The sequence below is a fragment of the Solanum stenotomum genome, chromosome 10 (assembly GCF_019186545.1).
Source record: "Solanum stenotomum isolate F172 chromosome 10, ASM1918654v1, whole genome shotgun sequence".
In the NCBI taxonomy this organism is placed as follows: Eukaryota; Viridiplantae; Streptophyta; class Magnoliopsida; order Solanales; family Solanaceae; genus Solanum; species Solanum stenotomum.
The window spans coordinates 36,245,983-36,262,773 of record NC_064291.1 but is presented as its reverse complement, the minus strand read 5'-3'; the positions used below and the strand labels follow the sequence as shown (position 1 = coordinate 36,262,773).

The 16,791-nt window shown below is 32.8% G+C and overlaps 2 protein-coding genes across 2 annotated transcripts; both read right to left on the bottom strand.

The window, feature by feature from the left end:
• Positions 1-1,704: 1,704 nt before the first annotated feature.
• LOC125878538 (protein indeterminate-domain 12-like) lies at positions 1,705-4,993 on the bottom strand. The gene is made up of 3 exons (XM_049559815.1): positions 4,561-4,993; positions 3,825-4,221; positions 1,705-2,667 (listed from the first exon to the last, which is right to left on the bottom strand). The coding sequence occupies exons 1-3, from the start codon at positions 4,739-4,741 to the stop codon at positions 1,869-1,871; spliced, it is 1,377 nt and encodes a 458-aa protein (XP_049415772.1). The 5' UTR covers positions 4,742-4,993; the 3' UTR covers positions 1,705-1,868.
• A 5,674-nt stretch (positions 4,994-10,667) lies between these two features.
• LOC125842942 (uncharacterized mitochondrial protein AtMg00810-like) lies at positions 10,668-11,463 on the bottom strand. The gene is made up of 2 exons (XM_049522215.1): positions 11,304-11,463; positions 10,668-11,029 (listed from the first exon to the last, which is right to left on the bottom strand). Exons 1-2 carry the CDS (start codon positions 11,461-11,463, stop codon positions 10,668-10,670), a joined length of 522 nt encoding a protein of 173 aa, XP_049378172.1.
• Between the last annotated feature and the right edge of the window lie 5,328 nt (positions 11,464-16,791).

Here is a 16,791-nt window from a genome sequence, read left to right as displayed (position 1 = left end):
TAATGGTTCATACCATGCGTGGTATCTGAGCTAACTGTTAGTATTTTGTACCGACGTGGTACCCAAACCAATTATCGATCACAAACAGTATGCACAATCACAATGAACAACCGACTTAAAACCACAAGTAAATAATCAAGTTCATTGTATTAGATCATCACATGAAGTCATTTCACATTAGCCTTCTAGTTTCCCCCTATGTATCACAAAAATAATACTACAAAGCAGTTAACATATACATATTACATACTTTGGAATACAAACAAACTATCACATGTCTCGAATCAAGCTTTTGAAACTCTAAAGAACGTAAGCTTTTCCTTTTTGTAATGTCTTAGCTTGTTCTTGGTCTAAATAATAAAAAAAAATAATCAATCGATAATGGCCTAACAATACCCAGATTATAACCAAATTCTAACCCCGACCAATTCAGAATCATTTCATCCAAACTAGGACTTCTCCCACAATTAATTCAAGTCAAAACCCTCTCCCAAGAGTAACACTCTAGATTCTAAGGCTTAAGAATAAATTAAAGTTAAGAGAGTAAATCACTTACCTTTATTGAAGATATTGGTGGAAAAATGGATGGAAACTACCCTAAATGACCTTCCATTTTCCCAAGAACAAAGTGCAGAAAATAAGAAGTTTTGAGAGCTTTTCTGCATCAAAATCCGACTTTCTTGCTATAGCGGCCTGACCTGCTAACTGTGTCACCATAGCAGCCCACCCACTATAGCGCCTGTAAATTCATCCCGCTATAGTGGTGTAATACCCGCTATATATAACGGCTTGCATGGAATCAAAGACTCGTAAAACTTCCTAGAATTCCTCATTTCACAGCATACCTTCGACCTTTGACGTTATATACAATTCCCTTCACACTAAGTTTGATACCAGAAGTTTTACTCGATCACCCGAATTCTATTTTGAAAGGCCATATGGGTTTATTAATGTCTTACCTACTAGAAAACATGATCCAAGCTTAGACACACCACCCAGTCCATTCTCGGATTGCCATAGATCTCACCTTACTCAGATTCCGTCTGGGACTGGTCTAGCCTAGAATTTTAAGTCTCTACCCAAAAGTTTTCTGACCCGATTCTTTCACCATTGGTCTACCCATAAAGATGGGAGCGGATCATTACATTAATACTATTGCAGAGAAAATAAATAAGTTTTGAGCATCAAACAGGTGTCAAAATGGATTGAAATTAGAATTAATAATTAAAACTACATCACTTTATTAAATGCACACCTAAAATAAGAGAAGTCTTAATTAACACCCAAGCACTACAACAAAAACAACTTTTAGCTCCAATAAATATAGACATTAATAAAAAGTGCTAAAGTTTTTACTGACATTAGTTAAGTGTCATTAGAACTAATGTCGCTAAAGGCTTTAGGGACATATACAAAGTGTGTTAATTGCCGCTAAAAATACATATTTAACAACAATTAAGCTATTTGTCATTAATTAATTGTCACTAATAATCATTTTTAATGTGGCGAAACATGAAGTTTTGAAACTATATACACCCGATGATCTTTTTGTGATCCATCTGGTGATCTTCTTGGCTCTTAGGTAAGTGAGCGCCACCTTGCAATAAGTATCATGAAACCAATATTTGATTTTGAACATTAAACATAAACTCTTCATTTTTTTTTTAAAAAAGAAGAAGAATAAAATAGGAATTGAACTGAATATAACTGAACCTGAAAAGATGAATATATATATAGATAAAAAGCAAGTTAAGAGGGGTGCTTAGCTCCCTTCGAAAGGACTTTATAATAGTGATCAACACAAAACAACAACAAAATATAATACTAAAGTATTGTTGTCTAAATAAAATTCAGAAATCATAGTACAACTAATTTTGCCAGGTTGATTGATTTTGATGAAGATGATGTTGATCAAATGAAGCAGGAGCAGCAGAAGAAGAAGAAGAACCCATGTAATGAAGAACAGCAGGTGTAGTAGTAGTATTGAGAAAATCCCTGTGATGTGGAAATGCTCTAAGACCCAAAAAATCTCTTGTCAACCCTTCATTATTTTCTTTACCTTGTCTCATCAAATGTGCGCCGCGACCAAATCCTTCATCAAAACTAGTACATGGCAAAGAAGGCGCAGTAGTAGCCATCATGTTTTGCATGTCATGGACTTGTTCCATGAACCCAGGGGTGACACTCGCACCAAAATCATGAAAAGACGTATTACCAGCAGTAACAAAATCAGTATTATTATTATTTTCAAACGGATGATATTCACATGACGCTATATCACCACCACCTCCTCTTCCTGCTCCTGACATTGCCATGCCAGTTGTTGTACTAGTAGTAGGACTGAAAAAAGTGTTCGCGCTCATGTTATTATTAGCAGCATGAGAAGAAGAAGAAGTTACTCCAATTTGTGCTGCTTTTTGTAGCAATGCAGTTGCGCTCATGTGAGGAGGTGGTGCACCGAATATGTTATTACTGCTAGGGTTTTGAATGAATAACTGAGAAGAGAGATCGTTACTTTGTTGTTGTTCTTGTTTCATTTGGAAGTTTTGAAGTGTATGGAGATTAAGGTGATGAGAAGTTGAAGAGTTTGGTGGTGGGATTATTGTTCTTGAACTTTCTTCTGTTAAAGCATCACAAAAGGCTCTGTGTGTAATGAAACTATCCCTCCTGCATGTGTAAAGAAATAAAGATATCACACATGACGAATAGTTGAATATTGTGTGGTGTACTGATAAAAGTGCATGAGTGCTCTCTATTCCGTCAACTCTTTTTTTGTGTTTTTCTTTCTTTCACTTTTATCTCTTCTAGCTTTAGAGACATGCATTACATTTATTATTATTATTAGTAGTAGTAGTTGTAGCAGTAAAATAAGAATATAATCTGCAGTAAAGTTTTTGTATGCAAATTGCTTTTGCAGCAAAGTGTGGACCCTCTATTATCACTCTCACATAGAGACACACAAATAGACAAACTCATTTATTCAGTTGTACACATGAACTTACACACGTGAACTTTTAGGTAGTTTTGATTCAAAATGCTACTTTGATCCGTAGCTGGCTAGAGTTAGGTAGATATTAGTTATATATGAATTAGTTTTGCAGAAATGTATGCGTTATTTGATATAAAGATCAGTTATTTATGTATTAATTATTTTATTTTGCATAAAATTATATATAAATTTCTTCTTTAACTTATATATTACTTAATTACACAGGTATATAAATTATAAACCAAACCCTCTATTAATTTTATAAATAGTCCTAACTAAACAAACAATAAACATTATGTAAAATCTAATACATGTGTAATATTTCTCCTAATCAGCTATCACACTATCCCTAATTGATTGAAGAAACATTGTACATAAAAAAATAATATCTATATACTAATAACGACAATGTAGTATATAAATAAGAATGTCATTTTTTTTATAATTTGACCCTAAAATTTTACTTTTACTTTTACTGAAATGATTTATAATCACGTAAATATTTAAAGTTTATTTAGACCACACATTTCAAAAGTCAATCTTTTTTTACAGAACTTTGTGCAAAAAATCAAACATAAATTGGGACATAGGAAGTAGTCGTTTACTAGGTTCTTCATAGATATTATTTAAAGGAGCACATATTAAGTGGATGCTTAAACACAAATACAAAACTTGAGCTATAATTATTGGGTTTGGTAAATTATAATATCACCTCTTATAACATGTTATATCGAGTAAAAATAATAAAATCCTATAGTAATTAATTGAAGAGGATTAATAATGGAGAGGGTAAGAAAATTGAGAAGCAATATATATATATAGTTGAGTAGAATACCTAGAGAAAAGGGTTCCACAATCACATCTATACTCTCTTGTACCACAAATCTTAGAGTGAGCTTTCCAATCAGATTGAACTGCATAACGTTTTGAACATTTTTCACATTTCCATTTTTTCTCACCATGTTTTCTACAAAAATGCTTCTTAATCCCAGTGAGATCCCCTAATGCTCTTGATGGATGATGATGTACACATGATGGTTCTGGACACACATATACTTTCTTCTTCACCTCTTTATTTGTTCTTTGCTTTAATTTCCATGGCAAATTATGTCCTCTTCTATGTAGTTGAAGATTTTGATCTCTTTGAAATCCTTTGTTACAGATCTCACATACAAATCTATTTGTTGCCAATAGACTTCTTGGAGATAATGCTACAACTTCTGCTTCTGGATCTAATACATCAAAATTATACATATATATATAGAGAGAGAGTTTAGTAATTGCTATAACATATATACTTATATAACTCATATCTTTTCATGTATTGAATTCCAAGCCAACCAAAACAAAGTAATACTCTATTTGTCTCGTGGCATAATTGAAACTTCGAGACTCAAACTTCTAAATTTTGACCATGAATTCGAATATAGAAACTTTAAATTACAATAATTAATGATTCAAAATATTTAAAAGACGTATAAAAAAAATCTGATCAAGGAAAAACATATAGTTGACTCTCGAAATTTGAACTATGCGACATAAGATAAGATGGAGTAATAGTATATAGTTACCTGGATTTCCTGGTAGATTTCTCTTCTTCTTGTTAGGAGGTGGTTGGGTTTGAATGTTTTGTAGTTGTGGGTAGAGAACACTACCAATTTCAATTCTATTATTGGTTGAAGATATGCTTGCTTCGTTAGATGCACTTGTTAAATTTGACATACTATCATCTCCTAGCATACCCTTTATCATTCTCTCATAAACTTGAAAAAAAAATAAAAAATAAAAGGGTAGTAGTAGTGTAAGAGATGTAGTTTGCTGTTTATATATATATTTTTGGCTGCTTTGTCTGAAACCCTAGAGATGACAAAAGGTAAAAGAAGAATAGATGTAAGAAAGAAGAAAAGCAAAGAGTAATAATTAATAGTTCCCTATCTTGTTCAAGAAAACTAAAGGTCTGAGTGAAAGCTGCTATAGCTAATAGCTACCTAGCAAGATTATATTTAATAAAAGCCATACACAAGAAAACAAATGAAACCAAGCAAAATTATAAGATTCTTTATAGATAATAAAAAGGAAAATTAATTAATTTTAGTGAGAGAGAGAGAAAGAAGAGTTGTGGATGAGAAGGTATAGTCATATACCCCATCAAAACCATAGCCAAAGGGAAGGAAGCTTGCTCTGATGTTACATTTTGTCTTTTCCTCTATTCTCTTTCTCAAATATCAATCATACAAATGTTACCTCTTTGCATTATTATACTAATTTCCTCATTTCATTCTGATCCTCTTTTAGGTACAAGTTTTATTCATATATTATATTATTTGTTTCAAAATAAGTGGTGTTTTTAGTTTGGACATATTTCTTAAAAAAATTACTCGTTCTTGAAAAGTAAGATGCATTTTTACTTACTCTCAACACACTTTGAAAATAACGTATTCCTTCCGTCCTATTACATATGACATCATTTAATTTGACACAGTGTTTAAAAAAAAAGATTTTTTGAAACTTATAGTCCAAAATAATCCTTAGATATTTGTGTGGTTGTAAATCATTTCATTAAAGGTAAAAGAAGAATTTTAAAATTGAATTGCTTCTAGTTATAATAAGGTCATTTTTTGGAACAGACTAAAAAGAAAAGAGTGTCAACTGTCACATATAATGGAACGAAGGAATAGTTATTTAGTAGTTTCTTGATTGTGTAAAACTCTTTTTATTTAAATAAAGGTAAACTTGTAAAACACCACTTATTTTAAAATGAAGAAAATTATATTTTACATATTTTGTCTTTGTTAAAGTTTGATCCCTAATCTTTATAATTTTCACTCACTTTATTAATCACACTATCACTTCATTTTTGAGCGTTTAATGAAAGTGCTACTATATGATATGCTTGTGGTCGTAACTTAATTAGCTAATCAAAATGGATCATTTAAAGGAGTGCCTAGCAGCCAAAAACTACACGAAAATGTCCACTTTGAAAAAAATAATAATATTACACTCCATAGCTATTCAAAGAAAAATAATTACAAAATACCTACTCCCTCCCTCCACAATTGTTTATCAGGTATACTAAAAATAATTGTCCAAAATTAATTACCAATTTAAACAATCAAATAACAATTAGTCACTTTTTTCCAATTTTGCCTTTAATAATTACATAACTACTAGTTTCAAAAAATAGTCATTTTAAAGTTACAAGACTACTTTAATGTGAAAAAACTTATTTTTACAGTTTTCAAAAAGTAAAAATCATTTTAATAATGATTGAAAGTAGGGTTATATTAGTCAAATTGCACCTTATATTAAATTTTTCTTAAAGATTGTGCATGATCTTACCTTGACAAACAATAGTGGACGGAGGAAATAGTAAACAAGTACGTTGTATACTTTTGGGTTATACAATTCACATGTAAATATATGTATATAAAATGTGAATGGTATACCTTAAGGTGTACACCATATGTAACTGTTCACTAGAAATTGTCTAGCGCTGTTTTATTATTATAAATAAAAATGAAAACTCACGAATAAATACAAATAAGGAGCGCTTAAGTCTTATCTTACCATATGTAACTGTTGATTTATGTATGTATATATATTTCTTTTTTAGTGGAAGAATTTTATAAATAGGTACAGACAGTTAAATATTTTATTTCACCTAGGTAATCAATCAAAATAGGGGAAAGCAAATCTTTAAATAATTGAATCTATAATCTAACTGTGTTTATACTGTTTACCCTGTGGGTAGTAGCAGTACCAAAAAGTAACATGACTTTTCATACTCGTGCCTCTACACCATCTTCACATGATTGGTTTATTGATTAACTTCCAAGAAACATATATGCCCATGAAAGTTCCTCTAATATTCCTTCCTTTCAATCTATTCATAAATAATTGAGTTAAGGGTAAAAAACAAATTCAAAGTATATCGATTTTTTGAGTTTTATATCTGAATTAAGAAATATATGAATACTTGAACTATAGATAGTTTGTTATTTTACTCCTATATTAAATTGAAATCTAATTATATAATCATATTTGATTTACGTAAAAGGCAGAATTAGAAGTCCAACAATTGCACTTTAATTTCTTAGTTATGACATTTTAAATTTCCTTAGATCTTATTAAGTATTCACAAACATTATTCGCAACCTCTTATATTCTTTAGTTGTGGTAATTTTTATGCGAATTATAAATAAGATGATCAAACACACATAATTAAAGTATTTCTTTTTTAGAGTTTCATATATGAAATATTATGTATATATGAGTTTCCTATCTGAACTATCGTCAAATGTACTTAAACAAAATACACCTCAATTATCAATAGCTCACTATTTCTACCTAAACGATAGAGATATTTCAAGTAGGAAAAGTGAACAACTAATAGTTGAGATGTGTTCCAACGAACATTTGGTGATAGAAACAAGTAGGAAACACTCACACACATGATAGTTCATGCATGAAATTAAAAAAATAAAATACTTTCAAGTGTTTTTTTTAATCCTTCACTCTAAATATTTTTTAATTTTCTTTCCTGCTAGTTTTATAATTAAAATTTGGTTCTTGTTCATGTCAATCAACTTTATATTGTTTGTTAATTTTAAATGAATTTGGTACAATCAAAGCTTCTTTATTAAGTGTTTAATGTTTTGACATAATTATGCATCATTTGTTTTTGTGAATATTAGGGAATGAAAGATACATATAACATATATTGGTCCCCCTATGTGCCCTTCCAAGTTCCATCAGAACCATGACTCACTTATCTTGTTATTTTGATGCATAGTCAAGAAAAGGAGGGAGAAATTTAGTTTAGTCAATCTCTTCCATGATTGCCCTCTTTGCCTTTTCCCTTCTTTTATTGTTCTGATGAATGGCAAAAATAGTGGGAAAATGATATATTCAAATGTTTTTTACTTTTCTGCCTAACATGTCTTTTTTTTCATAATAAGGGAAACCTGCTATTGCTATCTTTTGGGTGCGCATAGGGTAACACTCTTATTCTTATGTAGTAGCTTACAAATTATATAGGAGAGGTAACCCGCACTAGACAAGCCCGATGCAACGAGCTCAATCCACGTGTTTTGTTTATTTCACAAAGCTTTTAACTAAAATTGGATATTTGACTCTTATTGTTTGTAAATATTTAGTTCGACAAATCAACAGCACATTTTTTGTATATAAGAGTGAAAACAAATTTTGCTTTTGAATTTATAGTTCATCAAGGAAAGAAACCAATGCATAAAAATGGGACATCCTACTTGAAACACAAAAAAGAGCAATTTTTTTTTCGTCCCCCACAAAAAAGGTGTAGATTATTGATTGAAGAAATAAACTTATTTTCAAGCCAAGTTTTAACTAGCAAACAAATAACGTGACTTCCTTATGGAATGAAATTGTCTATTTGTTTATTCATGTTCTCAATATGTTCTTGTCTTAATAAATATTTTGAAATAGGAAATAAAAGTTTCAATTTGTAACTGTTTACTCTTCTGTCCCTAATTACTTGTCTATTTTTGAATTGACACACCTATTAAGAAAATAATTAATGACATAGTGAGTTTACCATTTTACCCCTATTAATTATGAAGTGGATGAAAAGTCCTATATTTTTCAAAATAATTAGTAATTTAATTGAGGGTATAATAGGTAAAAAGAATTTGTCCTTTCTTGATTTGTCAAAATGAACAAGTAATTAGGAACAACTATAAAAGGAAAAATGAACAAGTTATTAGAAACAAAGGGAGTATTAGTTTATTTTGTTACTTTTATGCCTTGAAGTTCCATTATAGGAGTAAGTGATTTATTCGTTTCTCTTTCGACATATATTCCAACCCACTGTTGGCTTGACACACGCATTAAGAAACAATAAATAATAGGGATAATATTATTATATTAACTTTTGAATATATTAAATTTAATGTTTTGGAAAATATATTAGATATTGAATACTCCGTATTTAATGACAATGGTAAAATACATACAAACTGATAAATTATCTCTTAATTTTCTAAATAAGACAAATATTGTTGAACAACTATTTTTAGTACGGTGGAGAGGTACTAAAGAAGATTATATTTCTGCAGCCTAGCTAATTCATTTTTCGGCCAGAGTGCACAAATAATGGCTTTTGAGGCTGCTGTTTTAGGTTGTGCTTGTTTTTTAATTAGAGTTTTATTTTTTTGCAAGTTTATTAATTGGGAATAACTTCAAACATGAAATTAAAAATTTGAATCTAACTTAAGACTTCCGATGATTGGTAATAGACTAATTTCTTTTTTTTTGAAACTTTTTTTTCTAAAGAAAATCAACATCCAAAGGGGAATTTCTTTAGTGACAAAAAATGAAAACCTTTAAAATTGATTAACATCAGAATTTGAATAAATAAAACTACCAAACCCAATGGTAGGTATTTGTTAAAAAAAAAATATTTAAAGGAAATGACCTTGAAAGGTCAGTATTTTTAACTCAAAAAGGTTTTAAAAAAATTAGCCACGTCAGGAGATCGATCAAATATTTTAAAATTATCAATCTCCAGAGTTTAATTAATTACTATAAGATCTTTTCTCTTCTCCCCATTTTACTATTGCCCCGCGCCGGCATGTCGTTTGAACGCTGCTAAGTGCTAACGACGACCAACCATCCTCGGCACTCTTTTCCTATCATTCCCAACTTTCATCTCCACTATTTTTGTCATCTCAACCATTGTCGTTGTTCTTAGCAACTGTAAACGGCCACCACTAAGTGATGAGTCTTGGATGAAGGCAATGCAAAAAATTGGGACTTTAATTAAAATACCTAAGAATGTCTTTGTAATAAGAACCAAACGGGTATTCAGAAACAAGCTAAATAATTAAAAAGGCAAGGTCATCAGGAACAAAGTAATTAAGTTTAGTTGCTCAAGGACACTCCCAACCAAAAGATATGGACTACGATAAAACCTTTGCACCGTCAGAATCAATTTACATTGTACTAGCTATCTGCAACTACAACGGAAGATCTAATTTGAGAGAGAAGAGAGATGTGAGATGTGAACTGATTTCATTGATTGGAAAACTAAATTTACAATGCATTATGTACATACATATATACTTGATCATATTACATTCACAACCTATCACATTTCGACACCTGTCAATAATAACAGAAACAGTTACACCTAACAATAACTAACTGCTAAGCTCTAACAATAACAGTGAGGTCAAGTTACTCCACTACCCTCACTATCTTCAATACTCCTCCTCAAACTAGGTGTGGTGAAAATATTCAGAACACCAAGTTTGGATAACAGTGAGTCATGTTGCAGTCTTCCTAAAGCTTTGGTTAAAATAGCTTCTTGTTGGTGTTGTGTTGGGATGTAGTTAGTACTAATCAACCCTTGTTGAATCTTCTTCCTAATGAAATGGCAGTCAATTTCGATGTGTTTAGTTCTCTCATGAAACACAAGATTTGCAGCAATTTGAAGTGTTGCTTTGTTATCACAGAACACAGAAACTGGTTCCTCAATTTGAATATTCAATACTTTGAATAAGTTTGTCACCCAAACAATTTCTGCTGTTAGACAAGCCAAACTTCTATATTCTGCTTTAGCAGAACTTCTTGAAATTGTAGCATGTTTCTTGGATTTTCAAGAAATGAGTGAATCTCCAAACTTCAGTAGATAACCTGTCACTTATCTCCTGGTATTTGGACATGCTGCCCAGTCTGCATCACAAAAAACAGTGAGTTTCATCTTCTTCTGTGAGGACATAAGTAATCCCAATCCAAGTTGATTCTTGATGTATCTAAGAACTCTAATAACAGCTTGCCAGTGCTGAGCTTTTGGTCTTTGCAGGAATTGACTGAGAGTTTGGACTGTGTAAGCAATGTCAGGTCTGGTAATGGTTAAGTACAGTAACTTGCCAATCATTCTTTGATACTGAGTAACATCCGGGTGCAACTCCTCCTCACTTTCATCTTCAAATGTTGTAGTGAGCTTCACATTACATTCCAAAAGGGTGATTGTTATCTTCCTTGCAGTAATGCCTGCTTCAACTAATAGTTCCAATGCATATTTTCTTTGGTTCATAAAAATTCCACTTATGCAAAATGTCCTTAATGTTCTGAATTAGTGCAACATCATTCCCAGTAAAAAGAAGGTCATCAACATAGACTAAAATAATAACCAAATTAGTCCCTTGTTTCTTAGTGAATAATGAATAATCCAAATGACTCTGACTATATCCAGGCTTCAATAAGGCCTCAGTAAGTTTAAAATTTCATTGTCTTGAAGCTTGTTTAAGCCCATAAAGGGATTTCACAAGCTTACATACTATAGGCTGAGCATTGGCAACCTTTAGACATTTAGGCAATTCCATGAATACCTTTTCAGTGAGTTCATCTTGCAAGAAAGCATTGTAGACATCCATTTGGTATATGCACCAATTTTCTGCAGCAGCTAGACCAATAACAGTCCTTACTGTCACCATTTTTACTACTGGAGAAAATGTTTCTTGATAATCTATCCCCAGCAGTTTGGCTATACCCTTTTGCTACCAATCTGGCTTTATACCTTTCCACCTCACCATCTGCCTTATATTTAATTTTGAAAAACCACTTGCAACCAATCACAGGCTTCCCTTGTGGCCAAGGAACTAGGTTCCAAATGCCATTATCATCAAGGGTTTGCAATTCTTGATGCATTGTTATTATCCATTTCTCATCTTGTACAGCTTCTTCATAAGATGTTGGCTCATTTATAACTGATAATTTGCTCAAACATGCTTTGTATGTGGGAGATATGTGCTGATATGAAACATAATCTGTCAATTAATGAGGTTTCTTCTTGCCAGTAGTGATATAATCCTGATGCCATGCTGGTGTGATCACAGATTCACAGTTCTACTAGACTTCCTAGTAATATTGGTGGTTGGTTGACTTTCAGGAACATTAGTAGAAAGAATAGACTCATATGAAAGTTCCCCAGAAAAAATGGTTGTTGTTGAATCAGCCGTGAAATACGCTCTTGCTCACGAATCTGTTGTTCTAGCTCAGACCAGGCTATCTCCGAGAAAATAGGGGTCCCGAACGGGAGAAGAATAAGGAACATTAGTAGTGTCTGTGGTGTTATCTAATGTTATGGATGCATCAGAAACATCATGTATATGATCAACAACATCAGTATCTGCAGGAACTTGATCTTGTTATGGTTCTAAAGGCTGAGTGATGTTTGGGAACAAAGGAAGTGGATCTTCATGCATTTTCTTAAAAGGAAACACATACTCTTTAAACACCACATCCCTACTAACCATGAACTTCTTGTCAGCAATATTATAAAGGATACACCCCTTCTGAGTCAAAGAATAACCCATCATAACACAAGCAACGGCTTTGGGAGAAAATTTGTCTCTCCAGACCAGTGTGGTAGCATTACACAGACATCCAACAGTCCTTAAGTGATCCAGCTTAGGCTTTCTTTGATGGAAAACCTCATAAGGAGATTGACCTTCCAATGTAGGAGTAGGTAACCTGCTGATTAAGTATACAGCTGCTACAACACATTATCCCCAAAATCTAATAGGTATACCATCCTGAAATATAATACTCATTGCTACTTCCAACACATGCCTATGCTTTCTTTCCACCACCCCATTTTGTTGTGGAGTGTGTGGACAACTGTTTTGATGGACTATGCCTAAAGAGGCAAATAATTATTTGCATTAAATGTTCAAAAACTCACCTCTATTATCTGATCTAACATTCTTCACGTAGTGATCAAACTGAGTTTTAATCATTTGGAAAAAAGACTTCAAAACAGTAACAACATCAGATTCTAAGCAAATATAGCCATGTAGTTCTAGAATACTCATCAACTATGGTGAGGAAATACTTGAAACCAGAATGAGTGTTGATTTTGTGTGGTCCCCAAACATCAATATGTATCAATTCAAAAACAGAATTACTTCTAGTTGTGGACAGAAGAAATGGCAATCTTGTTTGCTTAGCTAATGGACATACAACACAATCATTAACATGACTAGCAATAATGGGAACTAATTTTTTCAAAATAGTAGATGCTGGGTGGCCAAGTCTATTGTGTCATAGCATGACATCATTTTAATTAGTCTTTATGTGCATCAACTTTGCACTGGCTGCATTCATGTTGCTTTCAACTCCAACACATTTATTCAACAGAAAATATAAACCTCATGTCTCCTTACCAATCCCCTTGACCTTCCCAGTTAACAGGTCTTGAAATACACAAAACTCAAGAAAAAATCTTATTGAGCAGTGTAAATGCCTGGTTAACTAAGAAACTGAAAGCAGATTATATTTGAAGTCAGGAACCACTAAAACATCAGCTAACACATCACCATTGTCCCACCTATAACTACCAGTATGTGTGACTGATGCAGTACCTCTATCAGGCAATTGTACATGGTTCTGATCACTTTGTTCTAATGCAACTATGTCAAACAAGTCATCTAGTGATGTTGTTATATATTTTGTTGCACCAGTGTCTACTACCTAATGTTTAAGCTTATTACTGATAGAAGATGAGTGATCCATACCTGTTTGATTGACTGCTAGAATCACATAATTCTCCTTGTTCAATTGCATGAGAATTTGACCATATTGCTCTTGTGTGAATGTAGGAGGTATTTGGCCAATTAAATCGTTCTCAACAGCATTAACATTTGCCATCCTATTAGCATTATTCCCAGACTTCTTCCTGAACTTGTAATCTGGTGGATATCCAACAACACGATAGCAAGTTTCCTTAGTGTGTCCCTTAGTTTACAAACCTCACAACAAATTGTAGTCCCTCTTTGGCTTGTAGAGTGCTGATTGTTGGTGACCTCTATTAACATATAAAGCAGTAGAAAAGTTGAGACACCTGCATCTCCTCTTGAATAAGCACCACCACTTGTGTGTGAAATAGCACCTGCATCTCCACCTGAATAAGAACCTCCACTAGTGTATTCTCTTTGATCCTTGCCAACATACAGTGCAGTAGAAATGCCCAGATCTCCTCCTAAGTAAGAACCTGTTGTTACTCGTTGACTCTCATCTGAAATGATCATCGAATATGCTTTGTTCACAGAGGGCAATGAAATCATCATGAGAATTTGACTACGTGCCTGAGTGTATGACTCATTGAGCCCCATAAAAAACGCAAACAACTTCATATATTGCAAGTGACTCGCATATACTATGGATTTATCACAGCCACATGAAGGAGGTACTACAAAGGCATCAAATTCATCCCAAAGAAGTCTCAGCCATGTGAAATAGGCAGAAACAAAGGAGGTACCTTGTGTGATAGTGCAAATCTCTCGATGCAACTAGTAACCTCTCGATCCATCAACCTTATCGAACCTCTCTTTTAAGTCAGCCCACACAAATGCAACATCAGTGGCATATATGATTCCACTCATCAATTCCTTCGAGATAGAATTCAGAATCCATGATAATACAAATGCATTGCATTTCTCCCACTGTTCTTCCAAGGCAGCACTATAATCACTTTTTTTACAGGTACCAAAGACGAATCCAGCTTTGCTCTTGGCTCTGAGAGTAAGGAGCATCGATCGGCTCCACAATGAGTAATTTTCTACGCTTGTAAGATGAATTGAAGTCAATATTGAACCTGGAGTGTCAGATTGCAGAAGATACAGATGATGATTTCGATTTTTCTCAACTACTTCGATCGTATCAGTACTCACCATTTTTCCCAAAATTTAGATCGCAAACAAAGCAGAGAATTGCAGGAAGAAGATCAATAGCAATAACGAGTGAATCAATTGTGGATTCATAGCTCTGGTACCATGACAAAATATGAAATCTGCAACTACAACTGAAGATCTAATTGGAGAGAGAAGAGAGATATGAGATGTGAATTGATTTCATTGATTGAAAAACTGAATTTACAATGCATTATGTACATACATATATACTTGATCCTATTACATTCACAACCTATCACATTTCGACACATGTCAATAATGACAGAAAGAGTTACACCTAACAATAACTAACTGCTAAGCTCTAACAGTAACAGTGAGGTCAAGTAACTCCACTACCCTCACTATCTTCAATAAGCCTATACATATTTTAAGAACTAAAAACTTTTTCAAACGGATGTAAAAAATGTCTTTTAAATGATTTTATAAAGGATGAAGGCTTTGTGAAACAATCTCCTTGTTTTGAAAGTTTCTCTTGCACTGTTTGACTATGTTTCAAACATACTAAAGTTTAATACGGTGTTAGACAAGCTCCCAAATCCTAATATAAGAGGTTGTGTACTTTTTGAAAAAAATTAATACAACTCTATTCATCGGATTCTAGCATTCTTGTTGTTCAAATTAAATTCACATGGATAATATTATTATTGTAAGTTGTAAGACAAATCTTGAGTTAATATCTCAAAATGTCACTCAACTTTAGGAATTTATCTAGTAAAGTCATTAAACTTTGTTTTGTATCAGGAAAATCACCCAATTTGGATATTTGTATCAATAAAATCACTCAGCAAAATTTATTATAAATTAAATATATAACATTATTTTTATTGATCCACATACAGTTAGACCCAAATTTATCCATGATTCTACCTATTAACCCAATTAAGAAACTATGTTTTGTTACTTGACAATTAATCTATGCACTCCAAATGGCTCGTCATGAGCATAGATCATGTGATCAAACCCCTTCGGTTTATAAAAGTATGACATACCACTCTAAAAACACACAGACGGTGGGTATAAGGGGGTAAGTTTATTAGCTCGGTCAATGGAGATTGTTGCTTGTTATCCCACTCTCAGTCAGGCTATGGACAATAAACGTGAAAACAGAGACAAGTTGAAGAGTTCTGTCAATCCAACGAGCATCATATAGTTGAGTTAACAAGTTTTGGGTTTTTTAATTGGGCTAATGGATAGAATATTGTGAATGAATTTGGTTCCAATTGCATGTTGATCAATCCAAATAATATCATGTATTTAATGGCAAAAGGCATAAATTACCCTCTAAACTTGTATCCAAAAGTCATTTACACACTTTAACTAATGGAGAGACCTATTACACACCTTAAGTGCATAAAAGTATATTTATTTCCTCCTTCCATCACCCAACCCAGGACATTATGCCTAGAGTGAGAGCCACTCGCCTCCTAGTGAAGCCACGTAATAAAAAACCCCAATCCGATTCATTTGACCCAAACCCGATTCTTTTCACCCAAATCCATTTTATTTTACCCTAGTCCATTTATTTCACCCACCCGTTTCCTTTCTCTAAGAACACCAACAATTGCAGATCGTTCATCAAGGAAGACCAAATTTGATGGGGAAGCGATCTCTTGCGGAGTCTCAACAACAACAACAATTGCAGTTTCTACAACTTCAACAACAACAGCAAATGATGCTACTTCAACAACAACAGCAGCAGCAGCAAGGACTTGGGTTTTATCTTCGTAACGTAAAATCCAGAAGTTATTAGCAGTCTTCTCCAATGTCTCCTCTTTCCTATGTAGATTTTTCTATTGCCGTTGTTGCTGCTTCTTCAATTTCATCTGAATTTTCTTTATAAGAATTACCGCGAATCAAACAACTAAAAATTTAAAATACAAAATAGATAGAAACAAATCAAAATGAAAAAGTGAGGAATGAATCAAAATGGAAAAGAGATGAATGAATAATAATGAAAAAGAGTTACCTTTGATTCAAAAGAAGGAATTTTGAACTATGTTTGAATTTAGGGTTCTTGATTTAGATTTTTGGGTGAAAATTTAGGGTTCTTGTTCATTAGGGTCGGGTGGG

Bases quoted from the DNA above. Each gene is read 5' to 3' on its own strand.
- LOC125878538 (XM_049559815.1), bottom strand. From the start codon at position 4,741: ATGATAAAGGGTATGCTAGGAGATGATAGTATGTCAAATTTAACAAGT. The intron at 4,222-4,560 runs GTAACTATATAC...TTGATGTATTAG, and splicing joins AAATCTACCAGGAAATCCAG to ATCCAGAAGCAGAAGTTGTA. The intron at 2,668-3,824 runs GTATTCTACTCA...TTACACATGCAG, and splicing joins TGTGGAACCCTTTTCTCTAG to GAGGGATAGTTTCATTACAC.
- LOC125842942 (XM_049522215.1), bottom strand. From the start codon at position 11,463: ATGGTGACAGTAAGGACTGTTATTGGTCTAGCTGCTGCAGAAAATTGG. The intron at 11,030-11,303 runs GTAAGCTTGTGA...TGGAACTATTAG, and splicing joins CAATGCTCAGCCTATAGTAT to TTGAAGCAGGCATTACTGCA.